Consider the following 24217-nt stretch of genomic DNA (forward strand, 5'->3'; position numbering starts at 1 on the left):
CCAGAGTAGATGGACCACATTTAATGGAAAATTTTCTCTATACATTTTCTATACACTGCTGTCCTGGCCAAAGACGCAGTGGTCAACTTTCATGTAGTTGCTTTCTGTACCCTTAGGAAACGTCAAGCTTATCGTTGTTGTTCTGGTAACAGGGCGTTCTACTCCTGCACAACATTTTTAATTTTACCGGCATAAAATGATAAACAAACATGACATAGGTGTCAAACAAATCGTAATTTGTTTTATTTAGTTTTCTTAATTTAATACTATTGCATGACCATGCCTTCAATTGATATCGAAAAGCAATGCAGTTTAACTGAATATACATAACCCCTCTGAATACGACACTACAGTGCAGAAATATTTTGAAATCAGAAGAAGGTTTCCTTGGCTTGGCTGACAGTCAAAAACACAATGGTTGATGTTCACATGATGAACAGTAGGCGTGTTTATTTCCCCAGGAATCAGCTCAGCAGGCTTTAAAGTAAAGTCATTAGACACAATCAGGAGAGGATATGCGAGCGTTTTGAGCAGTATTAGACTGAGAACAGAAGTGGGAACGGCAGTGGGAAGAGAACAGAGGACTCCGGGAGATGACAGGAGTGTGGCTGCCCTTGATCGGAGCTCTTCCCTTTCATCTGTGAGCGCGAGCGCTGCTGCCTCCTCATTACTGTCAGCTCTGAAGGAGACAGATTGCTATGGGAGTTCAACCTCAAGGCACTATATACAAATTTAATTTTTTTTGTTTGCATCATGTGTTGGAACCTGGAAAATCAGGAGTTTTTTTTTTTTTTTTTAACAAATTGTTCGAGGCCACTTATCTGAGTGTATCTGATGCAAATGAGTGCCATGAACCCTCCCACGGTATCAGGTAATGTGCTTGGATTTGTGGTGCTCTGTGGTGCTTACACAGTATTGAAAAGCCAGTCTTTTTGTATTTCTGCATTTGTTGTACTGTAAGGAGTTTCTCTTGAGAATGTGTGTCCATTAAAAAGTTACCTCAGCGTGGTATGAAACATGGAATGATGAAGTTTTAAAAACAGCTGTAATGTTGTAACAAGAGAATCAGAGCGGTTCGACTTCCCGGTGCATATTATACCAGACCACTTTGTGGCCCTGGGAGGGTTAAAGCCATATTGGTCCTCTGTCGCTTATTGCAAAGAGGAAAGAAAATACCGAGGCCCGGAGCCTGCTGCTTAGCGCTGACATTTTTGGCAAAGTTTACTGGATCCAGCTCTGTGTTTGATCTCGCACTCTGCCCAGCCAAGTAAAACACCGGGAGGCTCAAAGGTTATTACATTTTAGTGTGTAAGGTATGTTTCCACACAAACCTCTGTTCCCTCGCAGAAAGCTGTAGCTCTTCTTGCATACTTCATTTCGCAGGCATTAGAGCAGTCATGGGGATATTAGATTTTTTTTTCTTATTACGTCTGTTATTGCTATTATTATAAGTGGTGTCATTATAGCAGTGCTTTAATTGAATACCATGTATTAATCAAACACACCCGAGACAGTTTTCATATAGGAAAAAACCCTTCCTTGTGATATCATTTAAAAAACTAATTTTATGAATGTTTAGGGACTTTGAACCCTTTGAATTGCCTATTCTTGTGTTTCGTGGTTTTGGATTATACTTTCTAACTTTTGGAATAGTTTATTTAAAAGGCTTGTGTGTTGATAAATTACAAGTCTCTATATCTGTGTATTCCGTGTTCATGCTATGGCTGTTTACTTATTATGGCTATACTTCTATTGTGAACTGCAAATTTATCATAGGCAAGGTGGTGAATATTACAAAATTGTGAGCAGGTCATCAAAAGAGTTGCTGTTGTCCAGCAACATTTAATTCAGGGAAGGTCCATCCATACTAGAACAGGATTGAAAAGAATCAGACTCCTGTTTTTCTCTATTACTGAGTGTATCCTCTCCTTTGGTAGTGTACCACCTTTATAAAATCAATCATTTTTGGCTTTGTGCTTCCCATCCATTGCCTTTGAAACATATCCATATAAATATGGGAAATAACATAAACACCCAGGCTTCTTGATTTAGCCCCATAGTGTAAGTGCTGATAATGAATGGCAACTTCATGTTTTCTATCCAGAGTATGAAATACATGTAAGCTTCAATCATGAAGTAAAGGCCCATTTGTTTCATCATGGACATTGCCTTGTAACATGGAATGTCTTTGAGAAGGTCTTGAGATCTTGTGGCTCAAAAAAGAGTAGATAAAATGGACCTGACCTGCCTTTGGTGGAAAAGGATGAATTTCTGTGAAAATTATGTTATGTGTCCTGTACCAAAAATGTTTTAGTGATGGAAGTGAAGATATCCCTTTAGATGTTATTCTTGGAAGTGGCACACAAGAAATGGGTGTGGTTGGGTGTGTGTGTGTGTGTGAGGGTGTGTTTGTGTGCGTGTGTGGGTGTGCGTTTGTGTGTATTTGTGTGGGCATGTGCATGTGTGTGTTTGGGTCTTCCAGTACCTTGCAGTGCATCCTGAATGAACCAGATTTCAAATCAAAAAGCTGGTAAATTGTGAATGAATTTCATAATTCCCTTTTGCTATCTTTGTGATTAAAATTTGCAGGTATTCGTAAATCTATCAGGATCTCTTCACCCTTACCCTTCACCCACCCTTCACCCTTCACCCTCCAAACTGCTTCTGTGAGCGCCTCAGAAATTTCATCTGCTCTCCACATTCCTACGCTCGGTGTCCCACTGGGTCTGAGCCGCCAAACACAGCCCTATGGACACCCTACACCCCGAGCTTCCTGTCTGCGCGCAAAACAAACAGTCAGAGAGAAAACAAAGTGGAGACAGAGGGAGGGAGGGAGAGAGAGCGAGAGAGCGAGAGCGAGAGAGAATGGATGAGAGAGAAAGAGAGGGAGGGAGAGACAGAGGTAGAGGGAGAGAGAGAGTGAGAGAGAAAGAGAGAGAGAATGGGTGAGAGAGAGAGAGAGCGAAAGAGAATGGGTGAGATGGAAAAGAATGGAGGGTTGGGTGATCCTCTTGTTTTGATGCAATGCAACTAAGCCTCCCTTAAAGGCACCAACCGGACAAATGTGTTACGTCTGAAATATTAAACCAGTCCCAGAAAGTGTAAAAGCAAAATGTGATGCTTCCTGCTTTACCTCAGGCATGTACTGTAGCCCCTTCCGCAGTTCTTAGTTCTAGCTCTAATTTCTACAAGATTGAAATTCCATTTTTTAACTATACATTTTTGTTAAAAAAAGGCATGATCCATCCACTCTTCAGTGTGTAGTGACAGGCATACATTTCTTCCTTCAAATGGAATGTGCTTTGCTGAAAATGACAGCTCTTAGGAACATGTGTATTCTCTGACCTGGCACTTACTTAGTCATTTATGGAGAAGCCTTTCCGGTAAATGCTTGAGTGGTTTTAAACCGATATAGCAGGGGTGCTGGTCCTGGAGGACTGGTCTGCGTGCTGGTTTTTGCTCCATCCAATTACCTTAGTGTTTTCTGACAGCTCTATAAACTATGCTGGTTCACTCCTGTACTTGAGCATAGTAAAACTTCAGGGTACACTTGCAGTTTGTGACTGTAGCTACAAATGTCAGATCAAGATATGATTGAGCTGATGAAATAATTAAGAGCATAATTTGGCACAGAATCCTGAAATAGATCATCCCTTGTTGCATACCCCTGCTCAATAGCTTGAGCTAGTTTAGCTTAATTCTACTGTTACTTAATGTTTCATCTTTCACTCTTTATGCATTCTCGTGTTCTTACTGCTCTTGTTATACCGTATGCACTTTATGCATAAGTCTTTTATGGCCCTGTGAGTCACATGGGACAGTATGATTTATATAAATAAATAATGACGCAAAATGAGTAAATTATAATATCAAGCCTTCGATCAAGCCTTATGAATTAAAACTGAAGAACAATATTTATGCATGGTTCTTGATGATAACAGGGTTTGGTGCATTGTGTGGATTTCCAAAGTTCTGCGCTTAACTAAAATGGAAATATGTAGAAGTTACATTAACTTATTGTTTCAATTTAAGTGTCATATGTGATCTGGAGTTCAGTGCTTCCCCTCTATGTAGAGAGAGCCCCCCGACTCCACCCCCTTTCACGTACCCCAAGCTTGCACATGTGTAGGTGCTGCTATTATTCAGCTCATAAAACTATGCTGTCACATCTGAAACTGGTTAGCTGTTGAAACAGAGACTGGCGTCTTCAAAGTATGGAAACCGTTTTCCAGACAAGCCAGCCCTGGCACAATCCCCCACCCCCGCCTCCCGCCCCCAGCCCCAAAAGAAATGTGGTTCCACATGTGCTCTGACTATTATTTACCTCTTTCTCTGGGTTTTATGATGACTTTAGAAGTAAATTTGTTCTTTTTCCCTTCCCCTTGCAGTCCTCGGCCGTGTACTTTTAACCCATACTGAAGTGTTTATTAATGTTGGAGTGTGGCTCCTAAATGGGAAGGCCAACCAACTCCGTCTTCCTGTATCCTGCAATTAAAGCAGAGGTGAGGTCTGCCTGGCCCTTTTGTCATAAACAGTTGGACTGTAGCCTTGTTTCTGATTGGAGTGCCCTCGGCCTGATTACACTCCTCAGAGCTCTGATGACTGGGTCTGCTTTGGGCAGATTTGGAGGGCTGGAGACAGGAGCGCCCATCAAATCAGCACTCCTGCGCATTGTGTACTTTTTGATGTCAGGGCAGAGGGTTTTGTTACCTCTGTTTAAGTAATGATGCAAAATCCTAAACTGCACCGAGGTTACTGTGCGCCTCACTTCGCTCGGTTGCTAATTACACTGGGCTACACGTCCTCCATGGGCAGGAAACTACAAAAGGGGAGGGGGACATACCAAGGGCCCAAAAAGCACTGAAAGAGGCCACTGTTCACGTTTTCTCAGAACGAAGTCTCCTTTTCTTCCCCTTGTTTCTCTCTCCTGACCTCCTCCATCCACTTCAAAGACAGGCATTAGTCTGTGCTGTGATTTATGGGTTGTTCTGGGTAGCGTGTTTACTCGACAGATAATTAAAAATAAATAAAATAAGAAGCTTTCTCTAAGGAAGGCTGCTGTTGCTACCACTGTGTTCTAGAAAGATCTCTCAGATTTACCTATTTGATTTGGTTGATGCCAATTCAAATTCCTGTTACGAAAATAGATGAGAAGAACATAACTTCACCACTACAGCTTTGAATACTTAGCGGGACTCAAACTGATTGTCCTTTGAAGTATTGTGCCTGAATTCTTTCTGTAAATATCCGGCTGCACAGCAACGGTAAATGGCTTGTGTCAAATGCAAATAATGTCTATCTGGATATGGATTTAAATCATTCTAAGAATGAAAGCTGTGTGGATGTCTTGGTTTAAGTGTGTAATTCTATACAGTGTTCATACTGATGGTGGTGCTTAGTAAAACAGCGATGGTGCCCCCATCTCTGTGGCAATGCCAATCTGCTGGCCCCTCCCCTTCACGGCCTCAGTTTGGCCCCTTCTCTTTCATGTTCATGTGGGCCCGGCTGATGCTATCTCCTCAAGAATGTTAGTGTATCACCATATCTGCTGAACTTTTACCCCTGCTGCCTCGCAGGGTGCTGCCAAAACCTCCGTCAGTGACACTTGACTATTTCATCATCGCATTTTACTCACTGCTGTTATTTTACAGAGATAAGAGGCCAGTTACACAGGACACAGCTGGTGTTTTTTATGGTGAATAATAAATTATAGACACTGTCTGTGTCTGTGTGTGTGCTTGTGTCCATGCGTACCTGGATTTGTGTGTGCGCCGGTGACACTAGTGTGTGTGGGTGTGTGTGTGTGCATGTGTCAGGAGAGTATATCAAATACTGTAAGCACTGTAATCCAGTATGAGTCCATTTACCTTTCAGAAGACAATGATTATTGCTGTATCTGTTTAGTAGACACTGTAGGGTAGGTTGTATACAGAAGCTGACATTTTCTTTCCAAATGATCCAGTCATTCAGCTACATAATCACTAAAACACCTTTATCATGCCTTTATCAAGACTAAAACAGCTGCAGTATAGTGACGGACCTGATCTTTCAACTTCAGTGTTAGTAGAAACCCTGCCTCCCTTGATAATTCTATGGCTATGTGCAGCCCTGTGGGGCTGCCAGCCACAACTGATTCCAGATCATGGGCTAATGAAGGCTAGCATTTTAGTTGTATACACAACTTCAACATCAGCTTTTTGATCTTAAGGTTTGCATGGATGAATTGCAGTCTAGAATTTCATACTGAAGGATGTTGTTTGAGACTCACAGAGCCTGCTTCTCAAGGTCACTGTAGTGGAGGGTTGGGAGCTGAGTGCAGTTGTACGTATTTAAGCGCATAGTTCAGGTTTCGACTGTGGGTGAATATTGGCATGTGACGTGTGGGCTCTGGCATCACACCGGATTGCATATTTTTCTCTCCACATGGCTGAGCTACATAACATATCTAAAATAATCCGCTCCTCTCCCAAGAGGTGCTGCAAATATTTACTCACATTCACTCCTCCTTGTTTCCAACACCATGAGATCTACTCAGCTCTTCACTCTTCAATTTTAGAAATGTACATGAACAAGTGGCTACCTTTGGCATTGGCTTATAAATCACCTTACATGCGATTCAGTGGCATTACGTAAGTGCGCTATCAGAAAATGAACAAAGTTCAAATACTGATGGAATCTGCAAGAAACTGCATTTCCCCTAAGAATAGCTTTTTCAGTCAGATAAAAATATAACATCAACCTGCTGTTGCACTTCCCTGATCTTTCAGCTGTATCTCCTCCACCATAATGTCTCTGCTATCTCTTCCTTCTCTACCTTTTTGCCCCTTTTGCAATGAAAAGTTCCAAATGTTTTTCTCCAGGGAAATGGCGCACATAAGATTTGTTGCCATTTGCTCACTTGCAGTGTTGCCATAACACATGGGCTCTCAGGGACCCAGCAAGTGTTTGTCCTTTCACACTTCCTGTGCACAGAGGTATATTTTAGGAATATCCAGGAAGAGGGTTTGCGGTTGACCCTGTGGCGACCCCTGCCCAGTGTCAGGGCCGTGAGGAACTTCACAGCTTGGAATTAAACCTGTTCTTGCACCAGCGTCACGAATGCCAGTGGTCTCAGTGAACCACGCCATCCCCGCAAGACAGAGCCAGGCGGGGGAGACCGGCACAGCGTACTCTGGATGGAAGGATAGATTGAAGAAGGATGCAAGAGGGATCACTCTGTGTCATTTTATAAGTCTGGCACTATCAGCTGTTCCAGAATGAGAACTTGGGATTTCAAAGGGCAGAATTTTCTGAGGCAAAATCGTAGCTTCTATTCAGTCAAGTGCAATCTTTCTCTGTCCAAGCATTGAGATTTCCCTTTCACCTTGGGACCAGATTATGATTTACACATGATTTACACCCATTATTCTTGCTTTCCCCCCTTGCTCTTTTTCGCTTTTTTCCTAGCTGTCTGTGACATTACCTCTTGTAAATATGTGCGGCCGATACATTGGCCTGATTGGCAGGCTGCGGTCACATGCCTGCCACATTAGTGGGGCGATGTTGTATCCCTGACTTGCTTCTCCATCTCTGGTGGCCATGTGGAGCTACTGTGCAGCCAGTGAGGAAACGCTGTGGTCGTCTGCTGGGAATGCCAGTGGGTTACCGCCCCAGTCTGTCCCTGCCCCTGTCCCGGCCAAAAGTGTTATAGTTAACCTCCCCGCAGACACACACACACACACACACACACACATGCATGCGCTCAAACACATACACAAACACACACATACAGTACACACACAAACCCCTGCCCTGTTATCCTCTATTTCCTCAACAGCTGGATCACAGGACCAAACTCTTATGGGCCAGAGAGAAGTGTGAGCCTCAGATTTCAATAAAACCGCAACTGAAATTTTATAATTCAGCCAATAGATTTTAATACAATGCAGATGGGTTTTGTGTAATGACCACTTATCTAACCTGGTCCTTTGACATGTATAAGTATCAGTGCAGGCTTAGAATACAGGGTTACCCAGAAGAGTAATGCAAATGGCATTAAAATGGAGGTCTGGCTCTGTGGACTAGATAGACGCCTGTGATCTGTGTGTGCAGCACAGTCCCAGTTCTGATACAGCCAGGCTGATACGGCTCCCCTCCTTCAGTGAGGATATTAGGAGAGGTTGAGGTAGTGACAGTTGGACACCAAAGTGGGGAGACTCAGTTTGCAATAGTAATGTATATATTCCTACTGCACCATAATTCAGTATATCACGATACCAATAGAGGAGATCTTACAGACACTGTAGCAGCCTTTTGTGCTACAGCACATGCTTGCCAGGCAAGCCTTGCTGATGGTTTCCGGCGCTGGTTTGGATCAGATCCGCGCGTCCCGTGTGAAATAGCGCAGTTTTCATGTCGTTTGGTGGGACGCCGCGGCAAAGGTTCGCGTCCCCGCAGCTTGACCCCGCCACTCGCATTCCCTGGGTCAGCTGTGGAATGTGGAACAAATCCCTTAAGCCCCGCCGGCCCGGGGGAGCTCGCCATTGGCTGCGCCACAGAGCCCGGGCCGCAGAATTTCACATGGGAGCAGCAAACAGAGGGACATCCTGTTTGAATGGCGCTGCTCTTCCCACATGAGCTTTGATGTGTGCCGACGTGTGTAATTCCCCCGAGTCTTTATGCACACGTGTGTGTGTGTGTGTGAATGGCTGTGTTTATATGTGTTTCTCCGGCTGTGTGTGTGTGTGTGTGTGCGTGTGTGTGGTTGGATATGTCTGCATTTACTTATGTCAATCTTTTATATGTATAATCTTTTCTTTGACGATATATTCTAATGCTCTCATACACATTGCAAATTATTTCTTGTGTTAGTTTTACATGTTTTCACTTTTTTGCGCCAAATATACTTTGCATACTTAAATTTATGTAGTTAAATCATCTTTCTGGTTATTTTTTACTGAGGTATGATACATCACTATATGTTGAATTGCTGTGTGAGTGTCGGTCTCCATAGTGGTTTTTATTGGTCACACCTAAAAACGAACATCAAAAGCACAAGTGCCTACTTCCCCTATCATAAAATTGTAAACAGAGAGCTGTCACTCTTATTTACAAGCAAGCATAATATAGGAAGGTGTTGGTGGTACCATAAACAGTCAACTCTAAAGTTTTCCTGGAGTCCATAGCACTTGTTCAGCTGAAATGTGATCCTCTGTATTGAGTTGCATATTTAAATTGCCTGCAGAAAGCTTTGGCGGGTCAGTGGAAAAGCTACTAGGGGCATGATGACCAGCATCAAACAGCTGGTTTATCCCAATTAGAGACTTGAACCAGTTTTATAATGTGGGTATGAGAGGACTTGAGGTCCAGTGTTAGCGCTTATGCTCAAATTCTGCTAGTGGCAGTGTGCTACATTGTTTTAGCACTGATAGAAGACACTGTACTCTTGCTGCTTTCAGACTGGCTTACTCGCATGTGCTGCAGTGGGTAGGTTTCTGAGGAAACAAACATGAGTCAAACATATCAAGCTGTATAGTGTAACTAAATATTTATATGGGTATGAGTCTGATTAAGTGTCCTTATGAAGTAAAGTGACCTTAGGTTGTGTACATCCTAACATTTCACAGGTGCCAGGTCTCCAAAGTAGACTGGTAATGAAATGTATGCCAGCATACTGTATTCAGCGCTCCCAAACAATTTGATGTCTAAATGTTATAACTGTACCCCTCGAAGACCTTTCTTGGTCAACACATTGTTGCACCCTGAAACTTGTTTATGAGCCTTCCGCACAGTGCTGGAGACACATATATGATACACATAGAGATCTGTATGGGTATGTATGCACACTTTAAGGCTTTTAATACGTTTTTCTAGTGACTCAGTTTGACCACCTCACTGCTTTTGGAGCTGAACTGTGCGACACATGAGTACCTATTGAGCCTCATATAATGTGGCTCACTGCACTCTGCAAACATGTCAGATTTCATAAGCTTTGGGAAAATTTAATTTTATAGTGACTCCAAAGTAGTGGTTGGAAAAGCTGGAAAAAACAACATGGTGCCTTAAATCTTCACAAAGTGAAATGCTAAATGTAAACGTAATGTAATAAAGTATGGCTGAATTTGCAATAAATAACCAACATTCAGCTCCGCACACTTGAAATTTTAACAATATATTCAAGGTTTTGTTTCTCCCATGTGAGTGAAAGCCTGGGTCGATATATTATGTAAATCAACATTTGTAAATAAAAGCGGGGAAAGTCAAAGCAAGGCTCGGAGTGCCGGGTTAGCGGGTGGTGCCGGGGAGCGTCCGGTAGAGGCACCCCGATGGAGAGGTGCGGGGGACTTCAAAGGCCTGGCCCTGCCTCTGACGTGGGCGAGCGAGGGCGAGCGAGCGGCCCTCATTTCTCTCTCCACAGCTGTTGTTGCCCCACAACCAAATGAGGCATCAGAATCCCTTCATGTCCTGCCAAGAAAAGGTTTTGTCTCTCGTCGGAGTCGAGGATGAGCGGTCCCTCTCAACGCCGTCTGTATGAGGCCATCTCTGAGCCTTCTGTGACAGCTCCAGATGGCACGGCAGCGTCATGCTATTATCACGCCCACCCTCGTGAGGGAGGCGGCCATGACAGACAGGCAGATACACCTAATGCATCTACCGAACTGAATGCTCAGCTGTTTGGGTGCGGAAGGGGTTGGTCAAAGGGTAGTTTGCAAAAAGTGCCAGATCACATTTGTGTTAAAAACATAAGAATGAAAAATAGCTGGAAATTCTGGACTTTCTTCCACTTTCTACAAAGGGAACCACTTTTCCTTTCTCCAAAGAGAGCCTTGCTCTTGCCCTTTTGATATTTGCATGGCATCTGCGTAAGCACTGGACATGTTTTCCTATTAATATTGGGACATGCGGTGTTGTTTAATTTACTGTGCGCCTATCTCCATGGATCAGTCTTCCACCCCTTATCTGGTTGTTTGTTTTGAGTACTCACTCCATGTTTTTTTATGTCATGTGACCTGGTGCTGCTTCAATCTGTGCAAATGTTTCTTTATTTTTGGAAACGCACCCCCGCAGTGATTTCCAGACCAGTTTGCAGGCTGACAGTGATCGATAACCCAGCTTTAAATAAGCACATGCAAACAATGCAGGAACATGTGGTGTTTGGAGGGAAACAGGTGATTCCCCTTAAAAACATCATGAAGAAAAACCTTGACATAGGCATAAGATAGTTTTCCTGCTTTCAACCATGAAAACGACATTAGTTAGAGCAATAGTTCAATAGTATTATAGCAATTAAAATAATGTGCCTAGTGTTGAGGGAATTAAATTAGTGATTAGTAATGTCCCTATTGCGATTCAATTAACCAGTTTTTTGGCAAACAAAGTTTTCACTGTGTTAATTTCAAATAATTCAGTTGTAATGTAATTGATTGTCTGAGGCTGGTAAATAACAATATTGGATTCATGAGCCATAATCAGCCAGGCTTGGCACCTGCCCTGTCAGTGTGGAAGCCAGCCAGTGGAAAAGCTGCCTGTGCTTCTACCATCAACAAAGAGGCAACTGGAGACCCAAGTGCTGTTTCATTGTAGCAAATTGTTAATGGACGCTGAGTTGTGCAACTCTCCCACACCCACTTGGCTTCTTCATCGTTTCTTCCCACACTCCCTCTTCCTCCATTCTCTTCCTCCAGCTTTAAAAAAAAAACACCACATCTGGTTTTGCAGCAAGGCCAGGTCTCCTCTGGAATTGCCTTTTGTTTCAAAATTGTTCCACTTCTAAAGTTACATATTGCAGTAATGAGCGAGATCTTTGTGCACAACACAGAGCAGCCTTAATCACATTATTAAGTCTTAAAATTTTATTCTAACTAACAGTAGTGCATGCCTCTATGCATAAATCATATATTGAGGTGGTTGTCATTGAAATGTTATCTTCAAAGTATTTGGTCATTTGAAGTAGCACTGCATGTAGTGCTGTGCACTTTCAGAAAAGGATTAGCATTTTTAGAGTAACCAACAACCGTAATTAGTATGCAAATATCTGTACAGGGGCAAGTATGAAACAATACACCATAAAATCTGTGAGATTATCATTCTTATGATCTTATTGTTTTATTATTTTATTGTCCTTTTGTCTTTTAAACTGGTCTTTTACTGGTTTTTATTGTGTTGTTTTCAGGGTTTTGCTATATATGATTGTACAGCACTTTGGTCAGCTGTTGTTGTTTTTAAAGTGCTTTATAAATAAATTTGGATTGGATTGGATTGGATTCTTTATTATCATGCTCAAAATAACTTGGTGCAACCAACTGATCATGAGATTCACTGTATATATGGATTTTCTCCTGTCTCTTCTGCTATTCTCTCTGTCTCAGGATTGCATTTTAAATGCCTCTGTGATTCTAAATGTCTTTCGTTTGAGTGTGGTCTATAGTTACATTGCAGGTTGTGATTAAATAAATTTAGTGTTACTATTGGGTTAACTTTCTCAGTTCCTGTGTCAGTTCCTAAATATCTACAGGGTGTACCCATTTTTAGTTTAACCAGTGTCTGGTTAAATGGAAGGATGTAAATATGTAAAACCAATGTCCTCCTTCATTCTCAAACTAATCACTTGTATGGGGAAGTATCATTCGTTTTTGCGAATACAAACGTGGTGGCTGCAGAGACACCTAGTGGACAATAAACAAAATATTTAGAAGCAAGCTGGAGAAAAAACTGAAGACAGTGTAGTAATAGCTCTTCATGTGAATGTTAACTGTTTTGTGGTATTTTGATGTTTGCAAACTTTTATGGCAGGTTGTCTGCCATTAATTCACCAGTCCCAGCTAACAATTTTTAAAGCTACAGTAAGCGCTCGTGAGTGTAAAACTGTCCCGTTTCATGGATTTCTCTTAGTTAGTTGAAAGTTGCAAGGAGCATTGCAAGAACACTTGTTATTCCATTTTGTCATTCAAGGTGTAAAATAATTTTGTTTGAAAATTCATTTTCTGGTGAATTTTTCAGTGTTCTGCAAATCCAACCTTAAACTACATTCCTTCTTATACTGCTATTGAGAAGTGTCCTCAGTGATGTATTTTCATAACTAATTGATAACCTTTAAGGACCTGTGCCAGCTGCTTTGTATAGTAAATGGGTTGCAGGCTGAGGTAGTGGCTGGCTCTACTCATTTGGAGGATGCACATGCTTGTGGGGCCTCCCAAAGGGGCATTGCAGGAATCAGACAGAACTGCAGTCATGATTGGTCGCTACAGAATGGGGAAAAGAGAACATTTTAACTGAAGCGTTAAAACCATAGACTGTATAAGGTTAAAACTGAAAAAATCGTTTTAAAAAAATTTACCAAAACAGTTGAATTAAAGAGAATGTGATATGTCCTACTCTGAATATACTGTATGCAGCTGAGGAAGGAGTTGGAATGAGAGTGCCATTAAACGAAAATTAATGTGATTCATCATTTAGAGGAAAGTTAAATGAGGGAAACAAGTAGAGCAGTCCCCTCAGAGTCTGCCTCTGCTTGAGATGGAGTTAGACATATGGGATGGCGGGATCAAGGCAAACTGGAGAGGGGTGGGTGGATGGGTGGGTGGGGGAAGCAGTTTAGTGACAGGAAGACAGCGAGAACAAAGACGCAGTGTTTTCCAGGTTGGAGAGCCGAGGCTGGGGGGTCGACACCACGGGGAGGACTGGGGGGGAGGGGGACCGGCTGATGTCACCTGGCTCTCGGTAATGAAAGCTTCCCCTGGTTATCCTATCCCACATGAAAGTCAGGCAGCAGGCTGAGCATGACGGAAGCTTGGCAGCGCCGCGGCGCGAAGCAGGAACAAACAGACAACACACTCCACTCTGCGGCTTTGTAGCTCACGCGTCTGTCAGGGAGTTAGGCTGTTTCAGTTTGCTCTGTCTCTGGATGTATCTAATGCGTATCTATACAGATTGCTATCTTTGCCATCTCTGAAGGGCGGGGGTCGGGTGCTGTGTTTTATGTTTCCTCCTGACTTGTTGGCACAATTCTGATATTGTTAACTCATTTGTTTTCTTGTTTTGTATGGAAACATGTGTGTCTCCTTGCTGTTTTCAACTCAAACATTCATGACATCATATTTTAGTAATGTTGATTTTTTTCTCCAGATCTGATAAATGATGATGCAGTGTAAGTAAATGATAGTACTCCGTTGATGGGGGAAAAGGTTCTATAGCAGCGGAAAAGGCTGGATTCAGCTGTGTGGTTTGTCTGGAGTGTGAGAGCATCACCCAGATGTTGATCAGATGGTGCTGGAATGAGAAGACGCCCTGTTCTCGCTCTTTTATTCCGTCTCTTAGTTAATTAAACATATGGTGCGCACATTTGGGCTCAAACAACAACCCAGTGGGTGAGATTGTTTTATGGTCGAAGAGACCACATGTGACTTAATGCATCAAGCTTTACAATGCAGAATGAGGTAAAGGGCTGGTAAGGCTGATGTTCGGTTTTCGCCCCACTCTCTCTGTGTATGACCCTGCGTATCTGTTCCTGTTGGGATATGTTGGGTATGTGAAAACATCTACTTCGCTGTACTGATTCTTTTTCAAAATGGAACCCTCCTCCTCTGGCCTGCTCCTGTGACACATCAGGTCAATATGTTTGTGTATGCATGTTCCATTATAAATATACAGGACCTTTAGTGTGTCTTTTATATGGTACATCCTTAACATTACAAAACATATTTAAGCAACTCACTGAAACAATTTTCACTAAATATTAACTATTTATTTGTGCCTGAGGCATCTACCAGGGACCAGAAAGGTCACCCTCAGCGATGTAGTGTAAGCCTGCTAGTTTTCTTTGGTAGAATCTTTAATGCTAACATAAATACTCAGTCAGACTAAAGGTTGCCGAACAGAAATAGCAACAGATTTTGGATACTTTGAAAGAAATTGATTATTTTTGGTTGGTCTATTAAACAAGCTTTGTTATCCAGCATACAGTATTCATAATCAACAAAAACCTAAAAGGAAAGTTCTATAATGACTTCTTGCCCAATTCCCTTCTCATCCATAAACTGTTGTTCTATTAACTGTCTAAGAAGTAAAGGAACGAGTGAGAGGACCTGGGGACTTGCTTTTGAAAGAAAACAACAGGCCCCGCGCAAAGAAGAGTGAAAGAGAGAGAGAGGAGTGTAGCGAGCTCCCACTGAGTGTCCTTATTAATGACAGCTGCTCATGAGGGGGGTGGGGGGTGCATTTCTTCCTTCCAGAGGTAGAAAATAACCTGACCACTCACTATAGCCCAGGGGACTCCACTCAACAGACCCCTGAGTATTCCCACTCTCTTTAAAACCAACCTGCTTGGAATTAAATGCTTCCAGATGCATAATAGTTTTAGACAGCAATTAGCTGAATGTGATTTGTGGATATGTGACTGGAATGAAAGCCTGTTGGCACTGAGGCCATTCAGGACCAGGGATTGAGCAGCCCTGCAGAAACTAGCCTTATTTCCATGGCTGGAAAAGGTGTGTGTCGGGGATGAACTGTGTTTTTTTGCTTTTTGTTTTTCCTTTTCAAATAACAAAAGCTGCTTTAAGATTTTTGGCCATAGTTAGAAACATAGCTGGCAGATGAACATGTTTTTTGACCAATTACTTAAGAATAGATGTACCTTCTATGTTCTGTGTGAACAAAACTGTTTTATCCATTTGCGTTTCAAATTTGAGTCTTGGCTGAATTTCTTTCCTGCTTGTTTACTTTAATTGTATGTGCAACTTCTTTCTAGCTAGTTGCAGTAACTACTTGCTATCAGCTGAAAAAAATGCAGCTGCCCTTTCGATTCTGTTAAATTTCAATGGGACTTTTACAACACAAACTAAGATAAGCTATATGCACGGGGTCCGGTTTAGCTTTTATGCTTGTACTTGGTCTTGACACAATCAGATTTTGGTCCAATGTGGTTTCACATGGCTGCGGAAATATAGCTACTGGGACCCTCTGTGACCAAAGCTGAGTTGCATTACAGACACTAAACCTCTCCAGGATCATGGTTGATTAGCCCTGCCAACACTAAACCCCTCCAGGATCATGATTGATTAGCCTTGCAAACACTAAAGCCCTGTAGGATTGGGGTTTAGTAGCCCCGCAGACACTAAAGCCCTGCAGTTTGGGGGTTGAGTAGCCCCACAGATGCTAAGGCCCTGCAGTTTGGGGGTTGAGTAGCCCCACAGATGCTAAGGCCCTGCAGTTTGGGGGTTGAGTAGCCCCACAGATGCTAAGGCCCTGCAGTTTGGGGGTTGAGTAGCCCTGTAGACACTAACGCCCTGCAGGTTGGGGGTTGAGTAGCCCTGTAGACACTAAAGCCCTGCAGGTTGGGGGTTGAGTAGCCCTGTAGACACTAAAGCCCTGCAAGTTGGGGGTTGAGTAGCCCTGTAGACACTAAAGCCCTGCAGGTTGGGGGTTGAGTAGCCCTGTAGACACTAAAGCCCTGCAAGTTGGGGGTTGAGTAGCCCTGTAGACACTAAAGCCCTGCAGGTTGGGGGTTGAGTAGCCCTGTAGACACTAAAGCCCTGCAGGTTGGGGGTTGAGTAGCCCTGTAGACACTGCGGTCCTCCAGGGCCACGGTAGAGGAGACACATTTCAGCTTCTCGCTGCATTATCAGGGAGGAAACCAGGCATCTCCTTATAAGACTGAGCTCTCATCCTTTCCCTTTTCCATCTGTCCCAAGAGCCTAATTCTCAGTGTGTCCCAACCATGACCCTGACACACGTCAGCTCTCTCTGTGGAGATGGCCAGGGACAGATTACAGGCTCCAATTTCTCCTCTTCCTCTGAAGCAAAGAATGTGAGTAGGCTTTCTGAGAGAGGTGGATGGCATGCCTCACCCACACAGCTAAGGAAGTGGAAGGTTTCTGGTCATGAAAATGTATGCAGATGCAGATTCTATTTGAGATTTTGGGTTTTAAAGTACAGGTATTATAAATACAGGTATTTATTACCTCTTTAAAAACGAACTGCAATGCAACAATACATCAACAGAAATAAAGACTATTGTGGAGTCCATAGGATAGGATCTGATTTTGTTTTAAAAAATGCACATGCACACACACACACACACACACACACACACACACACAGAATTGGAGTTATTTACATTAGTTCGTACTTTATTGTTTGTAAATCTTGCTTTACAAAGCTGCATTCCCTTAGCACAGACAGTACAGAAATAAAAATAATAGGCTACAGTTTTAGCATTGCAGATAATGGACAAGTTACAGTTCCACACACTACATGTTGCACAGTTTGACTGTACTGTTCAAGTCATCCTTGATGCTTTATTGACATTTCCTTATTCAGCAATATACTTTTTAGTGTACTCCAGAAACCGGGTAAAATGGACAAATTTGTAAGATAATCAAATAGGGAAAATGAATATTTACCACACAAAAGACAGCTTCAGATTCTTCTTAGGTCACTATAGATATTCGGTTGTCACTAGGGGATTTTATGCATAATTATAATATTTTTATACGTAATGTAATAATATAGTGAATAATGTAATAAGAATATAATAAGATAATATAATAAGAATGGAAAGGTTTCTCTAGCTACAATTTTTCAAGCGACGGGATTAAAGCAACAAAAAAAAAAAATTAACAGAATGAAATATTCACAAAATAATTCCTTTTCTTTTCTTGCCATAAATCTGTCAGATATTCCAGCGTGCTGAAATGTATGTGTTTCCAAGAACAAAGTGGTAATAATAGTACTAAGCCAACCACCCGATCCCCCTCCCAATATTCACTCACGCACACACATGCACACTCAGACACACACACACACACACACACACCAGCCCCCCCCCCCCCCCTCCCCCCCCATTAATCGCCCCAGCACTAACCCTCCCCCCAAAGATCACAGATCTGTTCCCTGTAAAGTCATTTCGGTTTTCAGCCGAGTTTGGCGGGCCCTTCTCTGTGAGCGCGGCGGAGCGATGGGGAGCATATGGCTTTTTTGGATATATGCACGGCTTTGTGGGAGTTGGAGCGAGCTTGAAAGGCTTGGCTGTGGCGGCGATCCTGTGACCCAGACAGTGAAACACAATAAGCGTGCAGATGTTCAAAGTGTTCGCCGCCCAGTCCTGCCCCGCCCCCTCCCTCTGCCTCTCATCTCCTGGCCAGCCATCCCACAGTAGGAAATGCTTGAGTTTGAAATGTTTGTTTTCTCAGTGTCTGTGGTCAAAGAGCTGTAGATTCACTTACATCTCTCTCTCTCTCTCTCTCTTACTCTCTTGCTTTCTATCTCTTTCTCTTTCTTGCTCTCTATCTGTTACTTTCTCTCTCTCACTCTATATCTCTTATTGTCTCTCTCTCTCACTCACTTTCCCTCTCTCTCTCTGATTTCCCACCCTCTCCAGGAGTTGGCAAGTAGTGAGCTGAAAGATGGACAATTCCCAGAGCATCACTGTCCCCTAGAGGGTAAGTAGAAAAGTGCAGCATTTTTCTTTTTAAAATATGTATATTTTAATTGAGTTCATGTGATTCTTCTGGGGCCTGCATCTGCTTTTGTCTTGGGTTGGACTGAAATCAAGAATCTTACACAATGGAACACATTTGAACAGTTTCACAATAAATGAAAGCAAATATGTGAAATACACAAGTTACATCTGTTATGGGACTGTCATAAGGCTGTTTCCTCTTGAAAAATGGATGTAATTAATGGTGCTTCAGTCTCAGACTCACTGTAATCCCCCAGTGCTATGCCCATAACCAGTGGAAGTACTGTAATGTTCACTATTCATTTTTTATGGTGAAATGTTTCTTTTGGCACTATCTTGTTCATATTAATCCTGAACATGTATGCACTCTGGCAGCTATTCTTGTAACAGCAACCTGTGTAAACAGCACTGCTGAAAGTTTTGGAATGGAAAGATCAGTTTAAACAAAAGCTTGTTAGTACAGGATTACAAGCACTTTTAATTTCACTGTAAAAAATACAGCACACATGTTCAAATAATAAAATAACTCAGCTTTCCCAAGGGACCATCCAGAAATGTACAAACCAAGTAAGTAAAATTGCTTGCCATAAATGCAGGCTGTGCCCTTTAGCCTAGATTTTATGATTTTGATTCTGACTTATTCAATGCACTAACTATGCCCAGGATTTGATAGCCACAGCTAGCACACAACTGGCTTCCTCCTGCCATGATATGGTTTGATTTAAATGGATGATTCACTTCCTGGGTTTTTAAGAATATTATTTCAGTTTTTTGATTGGCCCACAGTTCTGTGTGCAATGAAGATTTAGATATTTACAGAGGTTTCTGCCAACAGCTGGCTTTACAATGGATGGAATAGGGGCATTTGGGGGTATATATATATGTACTTCAAGAATATATGTATTCATCTAATATCTGACTATGTTTACAGTCTGAAGGACATCTCTGTTTATTTTTATATGGGAACCATGACATTGTGAAATTTGTTTGTTAGCTCTATGTCTTGACTGTTGATTGATTGACTTGTGTAATTTATACCTCATTTTGCCACAGCTGTAAAAAACAAACAAACAAACAAACAAAACAGTGATAAATACTGAAACAGATTGGTGGCACAGATGTGTAAAGGTGGATGAGTGAATGTTAATAAAGTACTGGTCTGTGTGTTTTGCAGTCATTTTACCTCCAGAGAAGGCAGAGGGATGTGAGAGCTACATACAGTTCCTCCACCAGGAGGAGGGGGAACGTGAGCCCCAGAAGGAGCCTGGCAGAGCCCCTGGGAAGAAGCGCATCAGCCTGGATGTGAGAGCCTCTCCCCATTTCCGAAATTGTTAACAGTGAAAGTTTTGTCTTACTACAATTGTACCTGAAATGTTTAAATTTTATTCTACTTATGAATATTCATGAAAGGGCTTGAACAAAGACAATAGCATGGCAATGTCTTTTGTGTCCTTTGGCATGTCTTTATGAATATACATAAGTTGCAATATAGCACCAGAAACTGACATCTCATTAGGTTATAGAGTAGAAACTATTAGCATGGTTTCCTGTTTCGGACCCAGAAACTTCATTGTTCTGGCTCTCTACTTCTATTTTCAAATTTAAAAAAAACAACACTCATAGCTGATTTTCTTTTCTTTCACTGTCGCAAAATTTCTTCAAAATCTAACTGGCTGAATATGTGTGTTAATTTTTACCTCTGTGTGTGGTGGTAGCTCGCTTGTGTGGATATGTGCATGATTGCAGTGTTTTTCTTTGAAAGTACTGCTGAGTGAATCAGAATCAATTAAGGGGCTCCTATCAGTTTCATACACAGAAAGGAAGCACTGAGCACCGTTTTGCGTTAAACTACTTTCCTGCTCCTCTTCCTGGCTCCTGCCTGGTTGACACAACCCCCCTTCGGCACGTCAGCTCCCCCGATCAGTTGCTGCGTCGCCGTGTCCAACAGTTTATTTTTCCAATTATGATCTTGTCACTGGATACCCCTGAATCACCGAGGCTGCCAGGGAGACCTGTGACTGAGAATTGTATTTAAAGTCTTTTTCCTGGAACAGGAAGACTGACTGGAGCATAAACTAAAAGACATTTCTGTTCCCTCTCCCCACCTCATTTCCAAACACAGGTGATTGGAGTCACCAATATAGAAAGCTTTTGACCAGAAATGGAATCGTTTTCGCGTATCTATTTCCTTAAAAATGAATGAAAATAAACTGCAGAATAACAGGGCTGACCTGAAAAGGTTTCTTTCATTAATGCAAAGAGACATGCGTAATCACATACTGATCAGCCGAGTGTGTGTGGCCTGAATTTTTATTGACCCATACTGGCTTCCCTGGTAAGGTTGTGTCTCCTTGGTCACAGGATCTGGAATGTGACGTGTCGGTAGAGGAGGACAATCGTCAGGAGTGGATCTTCACCCTGTACGACTTTGACAATAGTGGGAAAGTTACTAAGGAGGTAATTTGTGTCCCCCAGCCTCTGCTGTTCATATATACCAATGCGACAGGTCCACACGCTCTCATACAGAATGGCTTACCTTTACACATTACCCATGTGTACAACTTTACGTTTGCTCAGATATTCATTCAGATGCAATTAATAACAGTGCCCCATGTCTGAATCAAACCTGCAGTCCCATAATTTGTAGACTATGTTATCATATGGACAAACTCCAACCTCAAACACAATGAAACACACTCTATTGTGTTATACGACACCATACAGGATACAAGGACACTGACTAATACTACTAATTTAAACTAGCAGCTTATTATTCTTTACGGTGCATATATTGGTGACGTATTTTATATGAATTTTATGGTTATTAATAATCATTAACTGCATGTTTAAAAATAAGGTTAAGATTATGTTGTTCTTGCTTTGGTCGGGGTAAATGAAAGTTATAAGTTGCATATTATTCTCTATAAATGCATAATATTTAAAATGTACGCCATGTAATAAGTTACATAAATACATTCAAAAGTAGTTTCTGCTGTTTATGCATAATTCTTTATGCAAAACCTATTTCTTATGGTTTGTATTGTTAATTTTGTTTTTAATTAGAGCAATGTGTCTGTCTCTCTGTCTTGCCTTGTCTCTGTTGCGCTTTGGAAAGGCACTTTAACTCTTGACTCGTCTCACTGGTATATTGTTACTGAATGGATGTCTGACTTGGTAAAGGCACTTTAACTCTTGATTTGTCTCACTGGTATATTGTTACTGAATGGATGTCTGACTTGGTAAAGGCACTTTAACTCTTGATTCGGGACGGAGTGTGGCACAGTGGGTAAGGAACTGCGCTCGTAACCGAAAGGTCACAGGTTCGAATCCCGGGTAAGGACACTGCCGTTGTACCCTTGAGCAAGGTACTTAACCTGCGTTGCTTCAGTATATATCCAGCTGTATAAATGGATACAATGTAAAGTGCTATGTAAAAAGTTGTGTAAGTCGCTCTGGATAAGAGCGTCTGCTAAATGCCTATAATGTAATGTAATGTAATGTCTCACTGGTATAGTGTTACTGAATGGATGTCTGACTTGGTAAAGGCACTTTAACTCTTGGTTCGTCTCACTGGTATATTGTTACTGAATGGATGTCTGACTTGGTAAAGGCACTTTAACTCTTGGTTCGTCTCACTGGTATAGTGTTACTGAATGGATGTCTGACTTGGTGCGTGTTAATGAGCTACGTGTTAATGAGCAGATATCTCTCTGGGTTTTATCAGGACATGTCCAGTCTGATGCACACCATCTACGACGTGGTGGACGCCTCTGTCAACCAGTCCTCCCACAGCAAGAGTAAGACCCTGCGGGTGAAGCTCACTGTCACCCCCGAGCCCGGGACTCGACGGAGAGATGCCACCAGTCCTGGAGCAGGTGGGCCACATAGAGCTCTATTCTCACTCTACGCCTGAGTCTGTTCTGGGGAACTGGTGTGAGACAGCTTCCAGAATTTAGGAATAATCTCCTTACAGACATGCACCTTATTGAGGTTGACAACAAAAGAGCATGTGATAACATTACGTACAATATGTATGTTTTGTCATGTTTATTGCTGTGGGTTGGCAATCACATAATATGTGCTTTAGTTCTGTGGTACTTTGAGTACAGGAAAACAGTTTTGAGAGCAAGAATATTTCATTATATATACCGTAGATTTATAACTGAATTGCCTGATTTAATTCAGGGTTGAAAAGGTCTCCTTCAATAGCAAATTTTCCTTCATAAAATTGTATTACCATTTTATCTTCTTTCTTGTTCATTAACAAGCCTTTAAGAATGGTCCAGGTAATATATATGGTGATAAATATGGTGTTCGGAATTTATTACAGAAATAGGTAATTGATTTGTAAAAATAAAAATGTTGAATTAATTAAAAACACAGACAAGAATAAAACAGGCAGGATTAAAATGAGAAAAATGGACTGAATTCCTGGTATCAATGCTGTCTTCCTCTCTTCTTTAGATTGGGAGGCGGGTCACTGCCGGGGTGAACCCAGCCACCAGGCGGAAGGGTGCTACGCTGACAGACGGCTGTCAGCCCACATCAGGTGAGCTCCCCTGACAGCAGGTCTACCTGCACAGTGTCCGGGCCCCACTCTGAGTCACAACACCACACTAGTTCGTCCAGCTGAATGGGGATCAGGGCTGGCCCACTCTGAGTCACAACACCACACGGGTTCGTCCAGCTGAATGGGGATCAGGGCTGGAGGTTCAGTTGGTCTGAGTGCTGGGACCGTGAAATGTTTGAGCATTTGAAAAAATGTGACACCTGGATATACAGTATGGAGAGAAGATTTTTTTTGTCTTCTGGTCCCAATTTGGAATACCTAACTGTATTCACTCACAGTGCTTTAGTTCTGAGACCTGTGCTATCAGTTTGGGAGAGTGCAGACAAGCACATGCTATGTAATCCATACCAACCTGTGATTATAAACTCCACAGGGTAGTATTGTTTTGTGGGTTTTCTGAGGGCAGATTGTTTCTTCCTTTGCTCTGTGTAAAGTGGACAATAAACAGATTGTATTTCTACAATAATGGAAGAGAATCTCTTAAAGTTTTACCCAAGCTTCCTCTGGGCAGATCACATCAGGTCCCAGGCAGAAGCATTCTGACTTGTGGGACCCCTTGTGTTGTCTTTGACCACATCTGTCCTTCCTGGACCCAAAAGTATATCATTAATATTACTGTCTTTATCTCACCCTAGAAGACATAACAATGACCCTGTGCCAAGTGGAGAGGGGAACCATTACTGTGTGGATGAGAACACAGAGAGAAGGAATCACTACCTGGACCTGGCTGGGATAGAGAACTATACCTCTAGATTTGAAGCAGGTAACAGCACATGTCAGTATGCAGAATTGCATGTTTATGTACATGTAACAATGCCCTGTACCATACTATACTATACTTTGACATCCTATGCATGCCATGCCTATAATGTATTTCTATGCCTAATGTATTGCTATTGCATTGCTATTAGCTTATATAAATAGTACATTATACTGTACCATACTGTAATGCTTTCCTGTGTTTTATACCACACAATTCTGTCTTGTACACCATTCTCTATTGTGCTGAGCTATGCTGGAAAACACTACACTGAACAATGCAGCACACAGTGCTACCCATGAAAGAAAGAGGCTGTATTGTTTAGAAATTCATGATACATTCCCTGGGGTACGTATCATGAATTTCTCATTTGATCGAGAGCTTCTACATAACAGAAAATACAAATTCCATCAAATTTTTTGATCGGCAAAATAAATTATTGATGTTTTTG

General features: G+C 42.0%; 1 protein-coding gene across 2 annotated transcripts in view; it reads left to right on the forward strand.

Annotated features, from left to right (window-relative positions):
- nkd2b (NKD inhibitor of WNT signaling pathway 2b) overlaps positions 1–24217 on the forward strand; it is a 35071-nt gene that overhangs the window by 8895 nt on the left and 1959 nt on the right. The window contains exons 3-9 of one of the 2 annotated variants that reach the window (XM_035406721.1): positions 16668–16783; positions 18356–18416; positions 19611–19738; positions 20798–20893; positions 22161–22311; positions 22901–22985; positions 23642–23769. In XM_035406721.1, the coding sequence (XP_035262612.1) occupies positions 16694–16783; positions 18356–18416; positions 19611–19738; positions 20798–20893; positions 22161–22311; positions 22901–22985; positions 23642–23769 (739 nt within the window). In that variant the 5' untranslated portion in view covers positions 16668–16693. The remainder of the gene's footprint in view (positions 1–16667; positions 16784–18355; positions 18417–19610; positions 19739–20797; positions 20894–22160; positions 22312–22900; positions 22986–23641; positions 23770–24217) is intronic. The other variant, XM_035406710.1, reaches the window with a different exon arrangement.

This window comes from Anguilla anguilla, chromosome 1 (assembly GCF_013347855.1).
Source record: "Anguilla anguilla isolate fAngAng1 chromosome 1, fAngAng1.pri, whole genome shotgun sequence".
Classification (NCBI taxonomy): domain Eukaryota; kingdom Metazoa; phylum Chordata; class Actinopteri; order Anguilliformes; family Anguillidae; genus Anguilla; species Anguilla anguilla.